Source organism: Myotis nattereri (assembly GCF_964212035.1).
Source record: "Myotis nattereri genome assembly, chromosome: 16".
In the NCBI taxonomy this organism is placed as follows: Eukaryota; Metazoa; Chordata; class Mammalia; order Chiroptera; family Vespertilionidae; genus Myotis; species Myotis nattereri.
Window position 1 is genome coordinate 53985477 of NC_138091.1, and position 15733 is coordinate 54001209.

The 15733-nt window shown below is 64.5% G+C and overlaps 2 protein-coding genes across 8 annotated transcripts in view; one reads left to right on the forward strand and one right to left on the reverse strand.

Annotated features, from left to right (window-relative positions):
• Positions 1-2484: 2484 nt before the first annotated feature.
• SPHK1 (sphingosine kinase 1) lies at positions 2485-7713 on the forward strand. Of its 5 annotated transcripts, none has more exons than XM_081108811.1 (6): positions 2485-2644; positions 4536-4739; positions 5089-5241; positions 5331-5425; positions 5514-5629; positions 5845-7713. In XM_081108811.1, exons 1-6 carry the CDS (start codon positions 2635-2637, stop codon positions 6647-6649), a joined length of 1383 nt encoding a protein of 460 aa, XP_080964937.1. In that variant the 5' UTR covers positions 2485-2634; the 3' UTR covers positions 6650-7713. The 5 variants fall into 5 exon arrangements, with proteins under 5 accessions (XP_080964937.1, XP_080964940.1, XP_080964938.1 ...); XM_081108814.1 differs by lacking the exon at positions 2485-2644 and adding an exon at positions 2923-3234; XM_081108812.1 differs by lacking the exon at positions 2485-2644 and adding an exon at positions 3630-3879.
• A 58-nt stretch (positions 7714-7771) lies between these two features.
• UBE2O (ubiquitin conjugating enzyme E2 O) overlaps positions 7772-15733 on the reverse strand; it is a 36859-nt gene continuing 28897 nt past the window's right edge. For 2 of the 3 annotated variants that reach the window (XM_081108808.1, XM_081108809.1), the window contains exons 10-18: positions 15048-15202; positions 14687-14799; positions 14468-14596; positions 13777-13866; positions 12326-13022; positions 11906-12042; positions 10134-10337; positions 9990-10047; positions 7772-9881 (exon numbers count right to left, since the gene is read on the reverse strand). In XM_081108808.1, coding sequence (XP_080964934.1) covers positions 9211-9881; positions 9990-10047; positions 10134-10337; positions 11906-12042; positions 12326-13022; positions 13777-13866; positions 14468-14596; positions 14687-14799; positions 15048-15202 — 2254 coding nt within the window. In that variant the 3' untranslated portion in view covers positions 7772-9210. Of the gene's footprint in view, positions 9882-9989; positions 10048-10133; positions 10338-11905; positions 12043-12325; positions 13023-13776; positions 13870-14467; positions 14597-14686; positions 14800-15047; positions 15203-15733 lie in introns of all 3 variants that reach the window. The other variant, XM_081108807.1, reaches the window with a different exon arrangement.

Sequence of the window (15733 nt, forward strand, 5' to 3'; positions counted from 1 at the left end):
ATTTTTTTATTAAAATGTGGTACATTAATTAACACTAGAGACCTCGTAACTTATTGGTTTTCCCTCCCAGAGTAACTGGCATTTGAAAAAGGACATGCCCCAGAAGACTCTAAAACAGTGGTTCTCAACCTTCTGGCCCTTTAAATATAGTTCCTCATGTTGTGACCCAACCATAAAATTATTTTCGTTGCTACTTTATAACTGCAACGTTGCTACTGTGATGAATCGTCATGTAAATATCTGATATGCAGGATGGTCTTAGGCGACCCCTGTGAAAGGGTCGTTCGACCGCCAAAGGGGTCGCAACCCACAGGTTGAGAACCGCTGCCTTAAAAGAACACATCTCAGCCAGCTCGTGCAGGGAGAAGGCCACACGATGAAGGCAGAGATCAGGGGACGCATCGACAGCCACGGAACCCCGAAGATTGCCGGCAACCACCAGAAGCCGCCGGGGAGGGGCCCAGGGCAGACGCCCCTCGCAGCCTCGGAAGGCACCGACCTGCCCACACCTCGATCTCAGACTTCTGGCCTGCGGACTGTGAGACAGTGAACGCCTGTGGAGGCACCGTTTGTGGTACCTGGTCATGATCTGGGTACAACTGCCCGAGACAGATGCGGGGCAGGCAGCTGGAATGAGCGGAACGGGCGGCCTTCAAGGCTTTCGCACTGAGGGCGCGGGATGGGACCTGCCCGGACCCCTGCCAGGGTGAGCTGGCCTGCAGGTGAGGGCGGGCGGGCGAGGTGCATGCGGGCCTGTGGGAGGCAGAGGCCACAGGCAGGTAAGAGACCTGGGTTCCATCCTCAGCAAGGACACCCACGTTAACAAAGAGTAGAGCTACGCTCTCCCACCACGCACTCCGCAAGCAGCTCGGAGTCCCCAGGGCCTGGCCGCCCCACCATCCCGCCTTCCCTTGCCCTTGCAGCCTCCAGGAAAGAAAGGACTGCAGGTCAAGGGAGGTCAAGGAGGAAGGGAGAGATGGCGGGAATCCTCGCCTAACAAAAGCCAGTCATCTGCCGCCTGGCAGCCTTGGCTCCGAGCTTCCAGAGAGCTGGGGCGAGGCCCAGTGAATGCCTGCTTTCTCTAACAGGAGAAGAAAAAAGGGGGTGCTCAGGTGTGTCTCCCTGGGGAGGCTGCCCAGGAGCAGGAATGGGGGGGGGCGGTGGCTGGGAAATGGAAAGGCAGTTTCTTTCACCAGTGAGGCCGGTATTACCTGCGCGCCAAGCTCTAGGCTGGCCATCAGGTCAGATCGCACTGATGCCCGCCCGTGATGGGGCACAGCGGGCAGGTGCTTCATCAGGACCAGGAGACGGATGAAGCCTGGAGTGGCTGTGCTCCCTCTTTCCCGGGGAGACTGAGCAGCTGGGTCCTGGGCAGCTCCGTGGAAAGCAACCCACAGGCCAAGGGCCACTCGAGCATCGGGGAGCACCTGGGCAGCTCAGCCTCCGAGCCGCGGGCCAGAGCTCCTGGCTGAGCTGCTGGGGCTGCTGACAACTGGTCTGGCAGCCTGGACACGGCCCCTCACCTCTCGGGTTTCGGTTCCCCACTGTCAAAAGGGGAAGAGCATCTTGCTCTTGCCCAACCCTGTCTCTTGGGCCAGAGATGCTGATGGGTGAGTTCCCAGAGAAGAGGCAGCCTGGGAGGGGGGAGGTGAATGACAAGAATGAGGGGGCAGAGCGGAGTGGGAGATAGGGGGGCAGGGGGAGAGGCGGCAAGGACAGAGGAGCCGTTGTGTGGATCAGATCTGGGGCCAGCCGGCTTTGCCCTTCACCTCCTCCCACTGGGTCCCCAGGCCGCATAGAGAACCCGCCCCGACTCCAGGGGCTCCAGCCTGGGGTGCCGGGAGGAGAGCGATCCTGTCTCATCGCAGACGCAGGCACAACCGTGTCTTCCCATTCCAGAGCCTGCTTCCCATCTGACCCCAAGGTTTACAGGCGGCGGCTCCCCAGGTGATGGCAGTGCCCTCCCGAGAGAGGGAGGGAGAAGAGAGGGGAGGTGCCCGGCCGACCGGCAACCGCCTTCCTTCCGAGGCCGAGATGTCCCGGAGCCCCATCCCGCGTCCCGAGACCTCCAGGCGCCAAAAGCCCAGACTCCGACCCCTGCTCGGGGCGGGGGGTGGGGGGAGAGGGCACAGGGGAGGAGGGCAGATGAGAGCGGGATCTGGCCCCCGGCTCCCACGCGGCGCCCTTTCCTCCGGACGCCGCTCGGGTCCCGGCGTCGCGTGACCGCGGCACTGCGGCTGCGGCGCTGCGCTCCCTCCCGCCCCGAGTCCGGGGGGGTGGTGGTGGGGGGGGGGGCTGGGATATTCTAGATCAGACCTGGGCGCGGCGCTGCCAGCGGGTGGTGATGCCCCAGACCCCGCCCCTCATTCCAAGCTCCGCGGTTTCCCCGTCCCTGACCCGCCGCTGAGTCACCTTCCCGGAATGCGCTCGGGGCGCTCCGGACGCAGCAGGAATGCCCGGGGGCGGCGCGGGGCGGAGGCGCGCACCGCCGTGTCGCGCGCGGAGCCGCGGGCCGCGGACTCGCGGGCCCCCGCCCGCCCTTCCCCTCCTGGGCACCCTCGGGCCCGCGCAGGTGTCTGGAAGCGCGGCCGCCGAGGCGTGGCCGGACCTGCCCCTTCTCGATTTTAAGGGGCGATGAGGAGAGGTGTGTGGGGGCCGCGTGGGGGCGGGGGCGGGCGGGTGAACCCGGTGTAGCCTGGGCCTGGACCACTCAGCCCCCTACAGGGCTTTGGTTTTTCCCAACTTTGGCCCAACCTGCCCAGGTCTGGGCAGCTTCTTCCCCCGATCTCCGCCAACAACGCTCCGGAGGGAACTGGAGCCGGTCGCGGACACGTGCGCCGTGACTGTGGAGATCACACCCACCAACACGCGCCCCGCCTGCCTCCACTGAAAACTCCCTGCCCGTCTGCACCTTCCGGCCGAGCCGGGGTCGGGACGAGGGCCGCGCCCCCAACGCTGGGCTCTCCAATCCCGACGCGGACCCCCGGGCCTATTTGCACCCCGAGGTTCCTGGTCGGCGCGGGGCGCTGGGCCGGACCGCCGGCCGCAGGAGCCGCTTCTTTGGCCCAGAGGAGCCTCGAAGGTGCTTGGAGGTTCCTGACAAAGGCCCCTCCCCCCCACCGCGGCCCCCGCCGGCCTCCCACCCTCCCCGGGACCGCGCGCTCGGCTGCTCCGGCGTCAGGAAGCTGCAGGAACGCTCTGCGGGAGGACGGGGGCAGCCGGAGAGACACCCCGGTACGGGCGGGGCTCTGGGCCTCCGATTCCCAGTGGTTGGAGCTGGGCGCGTGAACGGGGAAGACCCGTCCCGGCCGCCACGACTTCGGGCGCCGCGGCGAGTTCGCGGGGAGCCTGCCCTGCGCGTTCACCTTCCCGCGCCCCGAACGCTGCGCTCGCGGCGCGCCGCTCGTGGCCGGCGCGGGACTTGGGCCTCGCGGATAACCTTCGCCGCTCCCCCGGCCGGGCCGCGGCGCCCCCTTCTCGCCGGCCGCCTGCGCCGAGCGGCGGGGACGCGTAGTCACGCCCGGGACCAGCGAAGGGTCCGCCGGCGGCTGAGCGCGGGCGCGGCTGTGCGGGCGGCAGCGCCGGGAGGCGGGGAGTGGGCGGGCCCAGCCGCGCCGGGTCCTCCCCCTGGAGCGCGCGGGGCGCGGGGCGCGGGGCGGGGCCAGGCCGGCGCGGAAGCCGAGCCTTCTCCGCATCCCGGCGAGGGGCGGCCAAGTTGAGCGAAAAGTTTGAGGCCGGAGGCAGCGAAGCGGTGGAGTCGGCGTCTATCCCGCCGCAGTTGTGCCTCCGACGCGGGGCTGAGCCCGGGACGAGCTGCGTCCGCTCTCGGCCACTGTAGGGAACCGAGGTGGCGCCTCCCCAGCAAACCGGACAAACTGGGTAGGGCCGGCCGCCCGCCCTGCCTTCTCGCGGCTCGTGGCTCCTGGGCGGCCCGGAGAACTGGGCCACGAATCGCGTGGCCTCCGCGCCCACTCGGCTGAGAGAGGCGGCGGCTGGCGGCCGGGCTTGGGCTCCGTCCCCGCGCGATCCCGCGCTGCTCCCACGATCGCGGCGCGCGTCCGGGCAGAGCCGGGCCATTGAAGGTGCGCGCGGCTACCCCGGCCATTCTGGAGCTGGGGTTGGGGACCCGGCGACCAGGATGGCTCGCCCCAAACTTCGTGCCCCACGGTGTCAAGTTCTGGGATTTTTACGTCGCTGGACTCCCCTCCCCCTGCAGCCCCGGGGGAGAGGGTGTGAGGTGACTGGTCCGACGGAGGGAGCCGCGGGGCTCTGACTCATCCGTCGGGCCGGAACCCGAGGCCCCGGGAAGAGACCCTTCGGCACAGCGGCTGGCAGCTCAGTCCCAGGACGGGAGCGTCCTGGGTGTCACCGGGTCTTGGCGCTCTGGACCCGTCCAAACACTAAGTCCCCAACCCCCGAGCCTTCAGCGATGCCGGGGCGCGCTGCTCCCCGCACGGGGTCCGAGGATCCGGCTGCGCGCCCCTCACCTCGGGGAGCCGCTCCGGACTCCGCCAGCGCTGCCTCCTCTTCCTCAGATCCGGCCGCCGAAGGGGATGATGCGGGTGTCCCCACAGCCCGGACTCCGGACGGGGAGGGCGAGCCCCACAGCCAGCACCGCGACGCCCGCCTGGGCAGCACCGATAAGAAGCTGAAGGCAGGAGCGACCGCCGCGGGCAGCGCCCCGACAGCGCCGAGGAGCTCTAGGCAGCCGGAGCCGCGGGTCGAGGTCATGGATCCAGGTTTGTGGGGGCCGGGTGGGGAAGAGCTTTAGGGGGATCCCTTCACTCCCTAGCCGGGAAGGATGCCCATTCAGCTGGACAAAAGGGGGGGGGGGCTGGGGACGCTGGAGAGAAAAGCTGTCCCTGGTGAGGCCGGAGACTGGCAGGGCCGGAACCCAGGACAGAGATGTCAGGGGTGCCCTGCTCCCCCTGGAGCTCCCTGCTGGAGGCCGCTGCCTCTGGCTCGCCTCTCCTGCATCCGGTACCCGGGTATTTCAGGCGCCCGTTTCCATCCCGGTACCCCAGCTGTGACCCCGCGCCCCCTAGTGGCCGGTTGGGGACGCGGCCTTTTCAGGCTTGTTTTTTGCAGCCGGTGGTCCCCGGAACCTGCTCCCGCGGCCCTGCCGCGTGCTGGTGCTGCTGAACCCGCGCGGCGGCAAGGGCAAGGGCCTGCAGCTCTTCCGGAGCCACGTGCAGCCCCGGCTGGCCCAGGCTGATGTCTCCTACAGGCTCATGCTCACTGGTGAGTGCCCCCCCCCCCGCCCCAGGACGGAGCACCCACTGCTAGGACCCTCCTCCATAGCCACCTGGTCCCCCCCTCCTACCTCCTAGAGCGGCGGAACCACGCCCGGGAGCTCGTGGGGGAGGAGGAACTGGGACGCTGGGACGCGCTGGTGGTCATGTCGGGAGACGGGCTGATGCACGAGGTGAGGCCCGCACCTGGGGGCTGGCGTGGGGGGCGGGGCGGGGTGCTCCCAGGCTGAGCCAGGCTCAGGCGGCTGTGCTCCCCCGCAGGTGGTGAACGGGCTCATGGAGCGGCCCGACTGGGAGACCGCCATCCGGAAGCCCCTGTGTAGCCTCCCCGCCGGTTCGGGCAATGCACTGGCAGCTTCTGTGAACCATTATGCCGGGTGAGACCCCAGGGCCAGCGTTGGCCTCAATTTCCCCTCAGTGCGGGCCCACTGCCTGGTTTTCTAGAAAATCTCATCTGCGAGGGTAACTTCCATTCCCTCTTGGCCGGAGCGCCCACCCTCAGTTCTGGGGCCCTTTCGTGGCTGCCTCTTCCCGCTCCCCACTTCCTGGGAGGCGGTCTGCAGAGGATGCATGAGCCCTTTCCCCCTCGCAGCTACGAGCAGGTGACCAACGAAGAGCTCCTGAACAACTGCACGCTGCTGCTGTGCCGCCGGCGGCTGGCACCCATGAACCTGCTGTCCCTGCGGATGGCGTCGGGGCTGCGGGTCTTCTCCGTGCTCAGCCTGGCCTGGGGCTTCATTGCCGACGTGGACATCGAAAGTGAGAAGTTTCGGCGCCTGGGGGAGATGCGCTTCACTGTGGGCACCCTCCTGCGCCTGGCAGCCCTGCGGGTCTACCGGGGCCAGCTGGCCTACCTCCCCGCGGAAAGGGTGGCCTCCAAGGTGCCCGCCTCCTCTGCCCTGGATCGGCAGGACCAGCAGGGCCCCGTGGACACCCACCTCGTGCCCCTGGAAGAGCCGGTGCCCGCTCACTGGACTGTGGTGCCCGAGCAGGACTTCGTGCTGGTGCTGGCGCTGCTGCACTCGCACCTGGGCAGCGAGATGTTTGCGGCCCCCATGGGCCACCGAGCGGCCGGCGCCATGCACCTGTTCTATGTGCGGGCAGGCGTGTCTCGGGCCATGCTGCTGCGCCTCTTCCTGGCCATGGAGAAGGGCAGGCACATGGAGTGCGACTGTCCCTACTTGGTGTATGTGCCCGTGGTGGCCTTCCGCCTGGAGCCCAAGGATGGGAAGGGGATGTTTGCTGTGGACGGGGAGTTGATGGTCAGCGAGGCGGTGCAGGGCCAGGTGCACCCAAACTACATCTGGATGGTCAGTGAGCCTTCGTCCCGTCTGGAGCCGCCGCCGCCGCCGCCCAGCCAGCAGCCTCCGCATGTGCCGCCTCCAGATCCCGTATGACCCTCGCCTGGCTGTGCCTTACTCTGTCTACTTAGTGTCATCTGAGCTCAGGGCCCTCCCTCCCCCAGGCCTGGAGGGCCTGTCCCAGCTCCCACGGGGGAGGAGGACTCCTGTGGGTAGAGGCTGTGCTTCAGAAGGACCTTCTCTGCCCGCCAAAGGCCAGGCGCCCAGCTGGTTTACCCATTGTCTGTGGAGGCCACCCTATTGTTCTGGGAGCCCCATCCCATGAATCAAATCCAAATAAAGTGGCATCGCCAGCCTGCTGGTCTGATCCGAGGGGCGGGGGAGGGAGTGGGGTCTTGCTCCGGTCAGACTCTAGTGTTTAATGTGAATGATGCCCAGTGGTGCCTCCTGGATTGGGCAGTCTGTGCTGGTGGGCACAGGTCGAGAGCGGGTCCAGGTATCTTTGCAGGGAGTAAGGCCCAGCCCCAAAGCCGATTATACCCGCTTTGCAGCCAGGGAGCTCAGCCACCAGACACCCGACGTGGGAAGCCAGGCTCGGAGCTGGTGTGCCATTCTTACCGAGGACCACACAGCCAGCCAGTCTCTGCCAAAAGCAGAAACGCCTCAAGGAAGGGGCACTGGGGAAACAAGGACCAGAGCCTAAAGGGGCAGGCACCTGTTACCTTCGTAAAGGAGCCTGTCATCCCTCCACGGAGGGCTGTAGGCTGTGCAGCCTCCTCCGGCCTCCTCTGCCCTACCCTGCCCCATCCTTGTGGGCACTGTTGGGCAGCAGTTAAAAGGAAGCAGCAGGGAGGGGCAGATGCCAGTCTCCCAACTGGCAGCCGTTCTGGCTCACGGCCCAGGCAGGTGCTCCCATGCCAGCTCCCAGCACCTGGAAGGTGGCCCACGTCCTGAAACGGGCTCTTGAAGAGCAAACACAGCCCTGCCCAGGGCAGGCACACTGACCCTCCAAAACCTGAGCCCCTTGGGTGACTCCTGGGAACGCGGAAGGCACTGCAGCACCAGGGCAGGGCCAGGGCCTCCCGCCAACGGGTCTCCTTCCCCGGGGAGGGGGTAAGGTGCCCGGAGGGAAGAAAGGCGACAGAGCCCACACGAATGGCAAAGGCAGGTTTAATGGTGCCACCTTCTTGTACATTGTAATGAGCCAAACCAAAAAAATGCAAGTAAAAAAAAAGGTTTAATCACACAGCACTTTATACAGATCTTAAGCAGCAGGCATTCACATCGCCACACGAACGGTGCACTGAGGCACGGCCCCCGGCCGCTGGATGTTCCTCACAGGACGCCGGCCGGCTCCAGTGCCGCGGCCCGGCCGGCTCCCCGCTTCCCCGCGGCCGCTGCCCGCCGGGTGGGAATGGCACAGCTCGGTGAGGAGCAGCTGGCGGCGGACAAGACGCATCATGCTTTGGCTTCTTTTTTGCTTGTTTTGTGTTTCTAATAAGAGTTAATATCTTTACTTTTGAAATTTATTTTCTTTCAACCTTAAATATTACATACATACACCAAAAATTACATACCTGCAATGCGCTCAACAGCGTCTCTTAACCTGGAGCTTCACATTATCAAAAGCTTAGAAAACGTGTAAACCTCTGGGCCCGTCTGCGAGGGAGACCCACGCCCGTCACCTCTCCCCAGACAGCCTGCGGAGTCTGTAAGCGAAGGGCTGAAGGGCCGCCTCCTCACGGGAGAGAGGGTGGCTCCGCGTACGAGCTACAGGCCACCTCCCCGCGTGAGCATTTGGTAGTGGGAGAGGCAGAGTCCGGGGGAGAGGTCCCTGCGCGGCCCAGGCCCTGGATGTGCTGCTGCTCCCGCCCCTGGGGTCCTGGGACAGGACTGACCGGGGAGCGGACATCGGCTTCAGTTCAAGCAGGCGAGGCTGTGAAGCCAGAACTGCCCCCAGCCACGTGGGCAGGAAGAGCAAGGCACCTACAGCTGTTTCTTTCCCAGCAGCTCCCAGTCCTCACTGCGTTAGCATGTGAGGCCGCCACCTCGCCTGGGTGTCACCCTGAGCCCCCGCCTGGCCTCTTAGGAGCAAGTTCAACAGGCCTGAGGACTGTCCTGTGGTACAAGAGCCAGAACAGAGCCAGGCGTCAGTGACAGCGGCTACAACGCCCAGGGGCGAGTGTGGTGCTGGGGGCCAGGGGGGACCTAGAGGCAGTGGCCTGGGACATGGGGAAGCTACAATGGCACTGAAGATGGAAGGGACGGGGAGATTGCCGGAGCAACCCACACTTCATGCAAGGCACGGCCGCGCGTCCTGCTGCTCTGCAAAGCTCTGGGCCCCGGAGCCTGGCCCTCGGAAAACTCCACCTCGACCCGAGAGGGAGACAGCAAGGAGACGGGTGCCGACATCCCGCCTGGGGTGTGAGTGGAAAGTCAGCAACAGGGTCCAGATGCTTTGCTCAGGGCTCGCCTGTTGGAAGATCGCTTCCGAGCAGAAATGGCAGCATCTCAAGAAATTCCTTGCACGGCAGCATCAAACTCACCCGAGGGGGGGTGGCAGGGGACAGGAGAGGGCGGGAAGCGGGGAGGGCCTGGGGGAGGGAGTGAGCAGGTGATGGCCTCTCCCACCACGATCCTCCTTCCTGGGGCTGGCTCTACTTGTCGTCTGTGCTCTCAGGCATGCCTGCCTCGATCAGAGCGGCCCGGAACTGGGCCAGGACGCCCCGGATGCTCTTGATGAACCCCTTGGAAAGCGGGAAGAGGGGAAAGCCGATGTCAGGGTAGCCACTCTTCTCAGGCAAGAAGCTCCGGTAGCTCTTTCTCCGCTTCTTTGGTTTGACACTGGGGGGCACTGAGGCATCTGGCGCTGCCTCTGAGGCCTGGTCTGTGTGGTCCCTGCTGGTTGCAGCCGGGCCCTGGGCGCCGCCCTCTGAGTCTGAGCCCGGGGAGGCCTCTCCAGGGGCTAGCCCGCCGTCCTCCGCTTCCTCCCGGCCGCTGTCCGAGAGCTCGGCCACGCCAGGCGGCCCTGTCGAGCCACTGTCCTTGGAGATGCCGTTGGGCAGTGCCTGGGCCTGCTCCAGCAGCGCGTGCGTCTCCAGCCAGGACTCGATGCGGTTTACCAGCCGCCAGCCACCGGTGCGGAAGTGCTGCCGGATCTCCTGCTCGAAGACCTCGGCGGGCCGCCGCACCAGCTGGGTCATGGACTGCACCACGCGGATCAGCGCCATCTCGTTGTAGCAGCGGCTGTTCTCGTAGCCCTCCTGCAGGCCCCGGTCGCTGTCGAAGCCGGCTTCGTTGTAGTACGGCTCGTTCACCAGGATCAGACCTGCGAGGGGGAAGCCCGTCAGGACCGGCTGACCTCAACCCCCAAGCGGGCGGCCAGCGCCGTGCCCTCCAGCCCGCCCCTCACCACCCGGAGCCCCAGCCACGGTACCTTGGATGGAGATGAGCACCTGGAGAAGGCTGGATTTGCTCGTCCACCTCTCTGTCCCCTGAAACACACGGACGGTCACCTCTGTCCCAGACACCACTCCGACGGCCTGTCCCCCATCCCGACGGGTGCTGGCATGGTACTGACCTTTCCGATCCAGGTGCCCAGGAGGCTGACACACACCTTCCCATTGTCATACAGGTTGGGGTTCAGACGGCCACTGCACTGGGAGAGGTAGCAGAAGTGGGGGGGCACGGCCGGGTAGATGTTGGGGAGCTGGATGTCAAACAGGTAGAGGCCGTCCTCGTAGGGGGTGCGAGTGGGGCCCTTGATCAGGGCTGAGAAGAGGTCCTAGAGGAGGGAGGCGTGGCTGGCAGGGGCTCTGCACACGGGTCTCCAGAGCGCGCGGGCAGAGCAGCACCTGCGACTCCCCAAGGCCGGCGGCAAGACGCCAATGCAAACCCTCTGTACAGACCCACCCAGTGTCTTTTAACTCCTGGCATAAAAGGAATTTTCCAGGTTTTACTTCTCTTTAACCATGATTTCAGAAGGCTTCCGCCAACACCGGCCCTGACCCAGGCCCAACAAGGCAAGAACACTGACAACCATCAGGGGTGAAGGAGCGCCTGCTCTCAGGGAACCAGAGGGATGGGGATGTGAACTCCAGGAGGACATGTGGGGAGAGCCACACAGACACCGAGGTCTGGGTCCGTGGCCCTGCTGGTGAGGGACGGACCGTGAGTGCTCTCTCGGGGCCACCGCGGGCCTCAGGTTCCTGCACTGCGTCCTTCCCCTCTGAGGGAGGTTTGGGAAAAAACAGAACAAAATAACAACAAAGAAATACTATTCCCTTCTCCCTCAGCAGAGGTTGGAATTTTCAAAAAGATGTTTCCTGAAAGCCAAGAAGAACCAAGCCCCCCCTGAGCAGCACCCTCTGTGGTCTCTCTTTTGGGCCGAGCTGGGGCCTCGGTCAGACTCCAGCTCATGCGTCAGGGTGCCTGGCACACAGAGGGCCCAGCAGAGGTCTGCTGAGTAAGACGGGGGGGGGGGGGGGGGGGGGGGAGCGGGGAGGGTCCTGCGCTTCCTGGAATAAAGGAGGAAGCAATGACACGGCGTGGGCGGCATGACTCAGACCCCAGGCCCCGCCACCAGGACAGAGGGGAGCGTGTGATGTCACATGAAGGCTACTCTGTGGCTAAAAAGGGAGGGACTAATGTGAACCAACCTGCGTACGTCTCGAAATGACCCTGCTAAGCGAGAAAAGCAAGTTACAGGTGCTGTGCACAACGCCACGCTATTTATGTAAAACAGATCATACAAAACAGCTTGTGTTTATGACGATGCATGAGAATGTAAAAACAAAAAACATCGTCCGTAAGGAAATGCACCGAACTCCTCACGTCAGGACCCCGGAGGGCCGGGTGGGGAGTGGCCAAAGGCAACCTCAGCTCTTTCTGCAATGGGCTAATGTTTTCAGAAGGAAGTCTGGGCCCTGGCTTGTGTGGCTCAGTGGATAGAGCATTGGCCTGAGGACTGAAAGGTCCCAGGTTTGATTCTGGTCAGGGGCACTTGCCCGGTTGCAGGCTCGGTCCCTAATGGGGGGGTGCGGGAGGCAGCCGATCAATAGTTCTCATCAGTTATGTTTCTGACTCTCTCTCCCTCTCCCTTCCTCTCCGAGGTCAATGAAAATATGCTTAACAAAAAAGAAGACTGGACTCGGGTAACAATGATATAATTTAAGACGAACTTTAAAACAGAGGGAGGAGAGAAGGAGCCACCTGGTTGGACTTTGCCCCGACCTGACCGAGCCTGCTTCCCGCCTTATCACAGGTGTGGGCGGCCTCAGTGCCATCAGGCCCGAAGGCCAGGGGCCCACAGTGCCCATCTGCGCCTGCCCACACCGCCCACGGGCTACTTGCCATCCTGTCCTCGAAAGTCTTGACTGCAATGCCGTCGGGCAGCGAGGTGGCCAGCAGCGCCATCTCCTTGCGCACTGCGCTGAAGAACTTCTTGGCCTCTGGGGGCTGGAACTCAATTTTCTTAAAAGAGTGATTCGCTAGAGGGGGAAAGAGACCATGCAATCCCTGATGCGAGGCCTGAGCACCCCATCTAGAAGGGCAGCTGCCGTGTGTGCTCCCCAGACAGGTGAGCAGCCCACCGTCTGTCCCCACTCTCTCCGTCCCCCCCTCGCTCTCCCCCCCTCCCCTCCCGTCTCTCCTGCCCCCAGGACCAGTGGCCACACAGGGAAGTGTCTGTCCCCCGGGCCCTGGAGCAGCGGAGGGACTGGGTGGGGACTAGGCTCTGCCCCCAGACCCGCAAACACCAAAGGGGGAACTCACAGGGCGCGCACTCCAGCACCGAGAAGACCTCGCCCTTGGCGCTGGTGAAGGTGACGCCGGGCTTGCCGCCGCACTGCTGGCAGAGCACCGGCGTCTCGCTGGGCCACTCGGCCTTCATGGGAGACTGCGCCTCGGGCTTGTCCTCCTTGCGCTCTGTGTCCGGCAGGGCCTCCATCTTCTCCTCCTCCGCGATGGCCACATTGTCCAGGGTCTTCTTGAGGTTTTCCTGCAGCTTCTTGATGTCATCCAGAAACTTCTTCTCCCGCGTCGGCTTCTCGGGCTCCACCGTCGGGGAGGTGGGGGAGCCCGTCAGCAGCTGCTCCACCGTCATGTTCTTGAGGCTCTCCAGGATCTTGATGGCCTCTTTCAGCTCCCGGAAGCTCTTCGGGGGCCCGTCCTTGCCGGCCTTCTCTATCAGCCCGGCCACCGGGGCGGCCATGGCCACAGCCCCCTGAATGGCGGCTGTGGCAGCCTCTTCGCTGATCACCACGCCCTTGTCCTCCTCGGGGGCTGCCGGCTGTTCGGTGGGTGGGATGGGGGGCTCCTCTATCTTGGGGTGCTCGTCCTCCACCAGCCCATTGTCCGTCTCCCAGCTGTCACTGTCGTCCTCCCACTCATCGGAGGATGCCCCGCTGGTGCTGCCTTCCACTGAGTCGTAGTCCGACTCCTCGATCTCAGACTCGATGTTGTACAGGTGCTGGGAACAGACGGCACCTCTGAGAGCTCTGCCGGCACCAGGGGCCGGGGCAGCCCGCTCCACCCTTCCCCTTCCTGCGCTGGACTCTGCAGGTCGCTCTGTGCTAGGTGCCACCTGTGTCTCTGGGAGGTGCCTTTGCCTGCTCCATCCCAGCAACAGCACCTGGAGCCCCAGCCAATAGACTGCTCCTCCCCCTGTGGGCTCAGTCAGCCCCACCCCCAGAGGACTCGGGCCCCAGGCTGTGTGGCTACACTGGGAGCTGGGAACATGCCGGAGGAGGGGGTGTCCGGGACAGCTGGCCTGGGTCACATGTGTTCCCAGCCCGGAAGGAGGGGAGAGCTGGGCCTGAGGACGGCTTGACCAGGAGGTGAAGGAATGGCAGAGAACAGCGCTGAGCTCAGAACCCAGCAGGTGCTGGGCCAGGCGGCTCTTCTTCCTTAGCTCTGGGAAGGCTTCCCTGCCACCCTCAGGAAGGAACCTGCATCTTCTCAGCACAGGGAGACGGGGACCCAGGCCAATCAGGGAGGTCTGTGACGTCTACACGCACCTGGGGGCTGCCAGGTGGGGTGAGACCACAGAGCTGGGCGAGTAATGCCGCCCTCCCGCTCAAACTTCCCCTGGAACTCTGTTACCCACAAGGAAACGCCTCACCAGGAGGATGAGGGCCTGGCCCCTGGTCCCTGAGCAGAGAGGGCAGGCCAGGCTTCCAGCCCCGCCGCCGCAGCTGAGCGGTCTGGGCCTGGCAGGGCCATACCTGGGGCAGGATGATGGTCTTCGAGTTGTCGGCCCACACCACCTCCACCTTGCTGCTGACGTCCACACGGGCCACCTGGCCAACCGATGGCTGCTGGGCAAAAGGGGCAGGGTCAAGGGTGCAGCCCTACAGGAGGGGCGAGGCCAGCACCTCTGAAAGGGAGTGCCAGCAGTGGGTGGCAAGGGTGAGGCCGTAAAAATAGGAGGGAAGTGGGCACCATCTGGAAGAGGCCAGTGAGCAGCTCAAGCACGGGGCCCTCTTGTCCAAACACCTCCAACGTGCCCTGCCAAGCACACCCCAGCTGCCCCCTCCCTCTCGCCGCATGCCGGTCTCCCAGGCGTCCTGTCCTTCCCAGATGGGTTCCAGCCTCAGGCCTTTTGCCCCTCCTGCCCGACCATACCCACCATCCCACCTGTTCTCCAAAGCCCAGCTCGGATGCCACCTCCCAGCCGGGCTGGGGTTCCTGCAGCGCTCATCATGCTCCCGGGCTCAGGACAAGGAGAGGGCTTCCCTACCGACCTGACAGGCTGGGGGCAGGCGCTCCTGGTGCCGGTGCGGGGGTGGAGGGGCAGCTTGGGATGAGCCAGAGGACTGGAGGTCTGGTCTCCCGGAGCCACCTGGTGGCACCACCAGGCACTGCAGCTGCTGCACAGGAGGTGCAGCTACAGGAGCTTGAACTTGGGGTGCATACCTCATCCTCCTTGGGAAGAACTCCGTCCTCAGTGTTGCCGATGCGGATGACGATGTCGGTTGTGCGGAACCGGAAGTCAGGGTGGTCAGCGATGTCGTAAACGCTCACGTCTTCCTCTTCACCAATCAGCTGGGCACAGGGTGGGTTTTCATGAGCCCAGGGCCCTGCACCCAGCCCACCAGAGCCCCCCCTGAGGAGGAAGCAGGGCTGCACACTCACCTCCACGTCGTCCCCACTCGGCCGCAGCTTGAACCACTTCACCACGCAGGTGCGGCCCACGTGGTCCCCAGACTGCACCACACCGTAGACAGCGGGGTCTGGGCAGCTCTGGACTAGGGAGCCAGAGAGCACACGACTAAGGAGCCTTGGTGGTGTCACCTCCTCCCCTCTTACCCACCCACTACGTGTCAAGCACAGCAGGGCACAGAGCCCACGTGTTCCCTGGCTCGGTCACGAGAAGCCGGAGAAGGCTCCCCCGGTCCTCCAAAGAGCAGCCACTCACAGGGGAGTCTCCTGACCGGCGCCCGCTTGCCCGTTTCCCAGGCCCTGAGAAGGAATGGCCACCCGGAGCCAGCACTACCTCGCTTGTCCACCACGAAGTCCCCGGGGCAGAACTCGTTGTTGTCCAGGTGGTGCACCGGGAAGAGGTCGTTGGAGCGGATGTTGCACTCCACGGAGCCGTCCTGCCACATCACGTCTGCTGAGGTCATCGTGGTCACCACCTCCACCGCCACCCTGCAGTGGGGCCAGTGAGCCAGGCCACGCACAGGCCGGAGCAAGGGCAGGCACCCTTCCGCCCTCCCTCTCTCTTGTGGGCTTGGTGGCCTGGAACTTCACTCAGACAAGCAGGGCAGGCCAGGCCAGCGGTGCTCACCTAGAGCCTCCATGGCCTATGACCTCCCTGTGAACATCCCATTTGGAGAGCTCAAGTGAATGGTCAAGGCCACCGCCCCACCCTCTTACTCTCAGATCTCTCCTTCCCACCCGGGCCAACCCCAGGCACCGACATCATCTCAGCTGGGGACCACGAGCCTTTACAGCAGGGGTGGGGGACATTCAGCCCGAGGGTCATATAAGGCCCAGGAAGTCATTCGGTCTGGCCCGCCGCGGCGTCAGGGCGAGTTAATTAAATGTGTGACCAAATGCAGCAGCTGATCTTTAAGTTGGTAATTAAGGCCCTCGGATGATGTCATTAAGTATCCAAATTGCCCTTGGCAGGGAAAAGGGTCCGCACCCCTGCTTTATAGGGTTGCAGACCCTGTGTGT

Coding starts and splice junctions, on each gene's coding strand:
- SPHK1 (XM_081108810.1), top strand. CDS start 4,430: ATGCCGGGGCGCGCTGCTCCCCGCACGGGGTCCGAGGATCCGGCTGCG. Junction 4,740..5,088: donor GGTCGAGGTCATGGATCCAG/GTTTGTGGGGGC, acceptor TGTTTTTTGCAG/CCGGTGGTCCCCGGAACCTG. Junction 5,630..5,844: donor TCTGTGAACCATTATGCCGG/GTGAGACCCCAG, acceptor TCCCCCTCGCAG/CTACGAGCAGGTGACCAACG.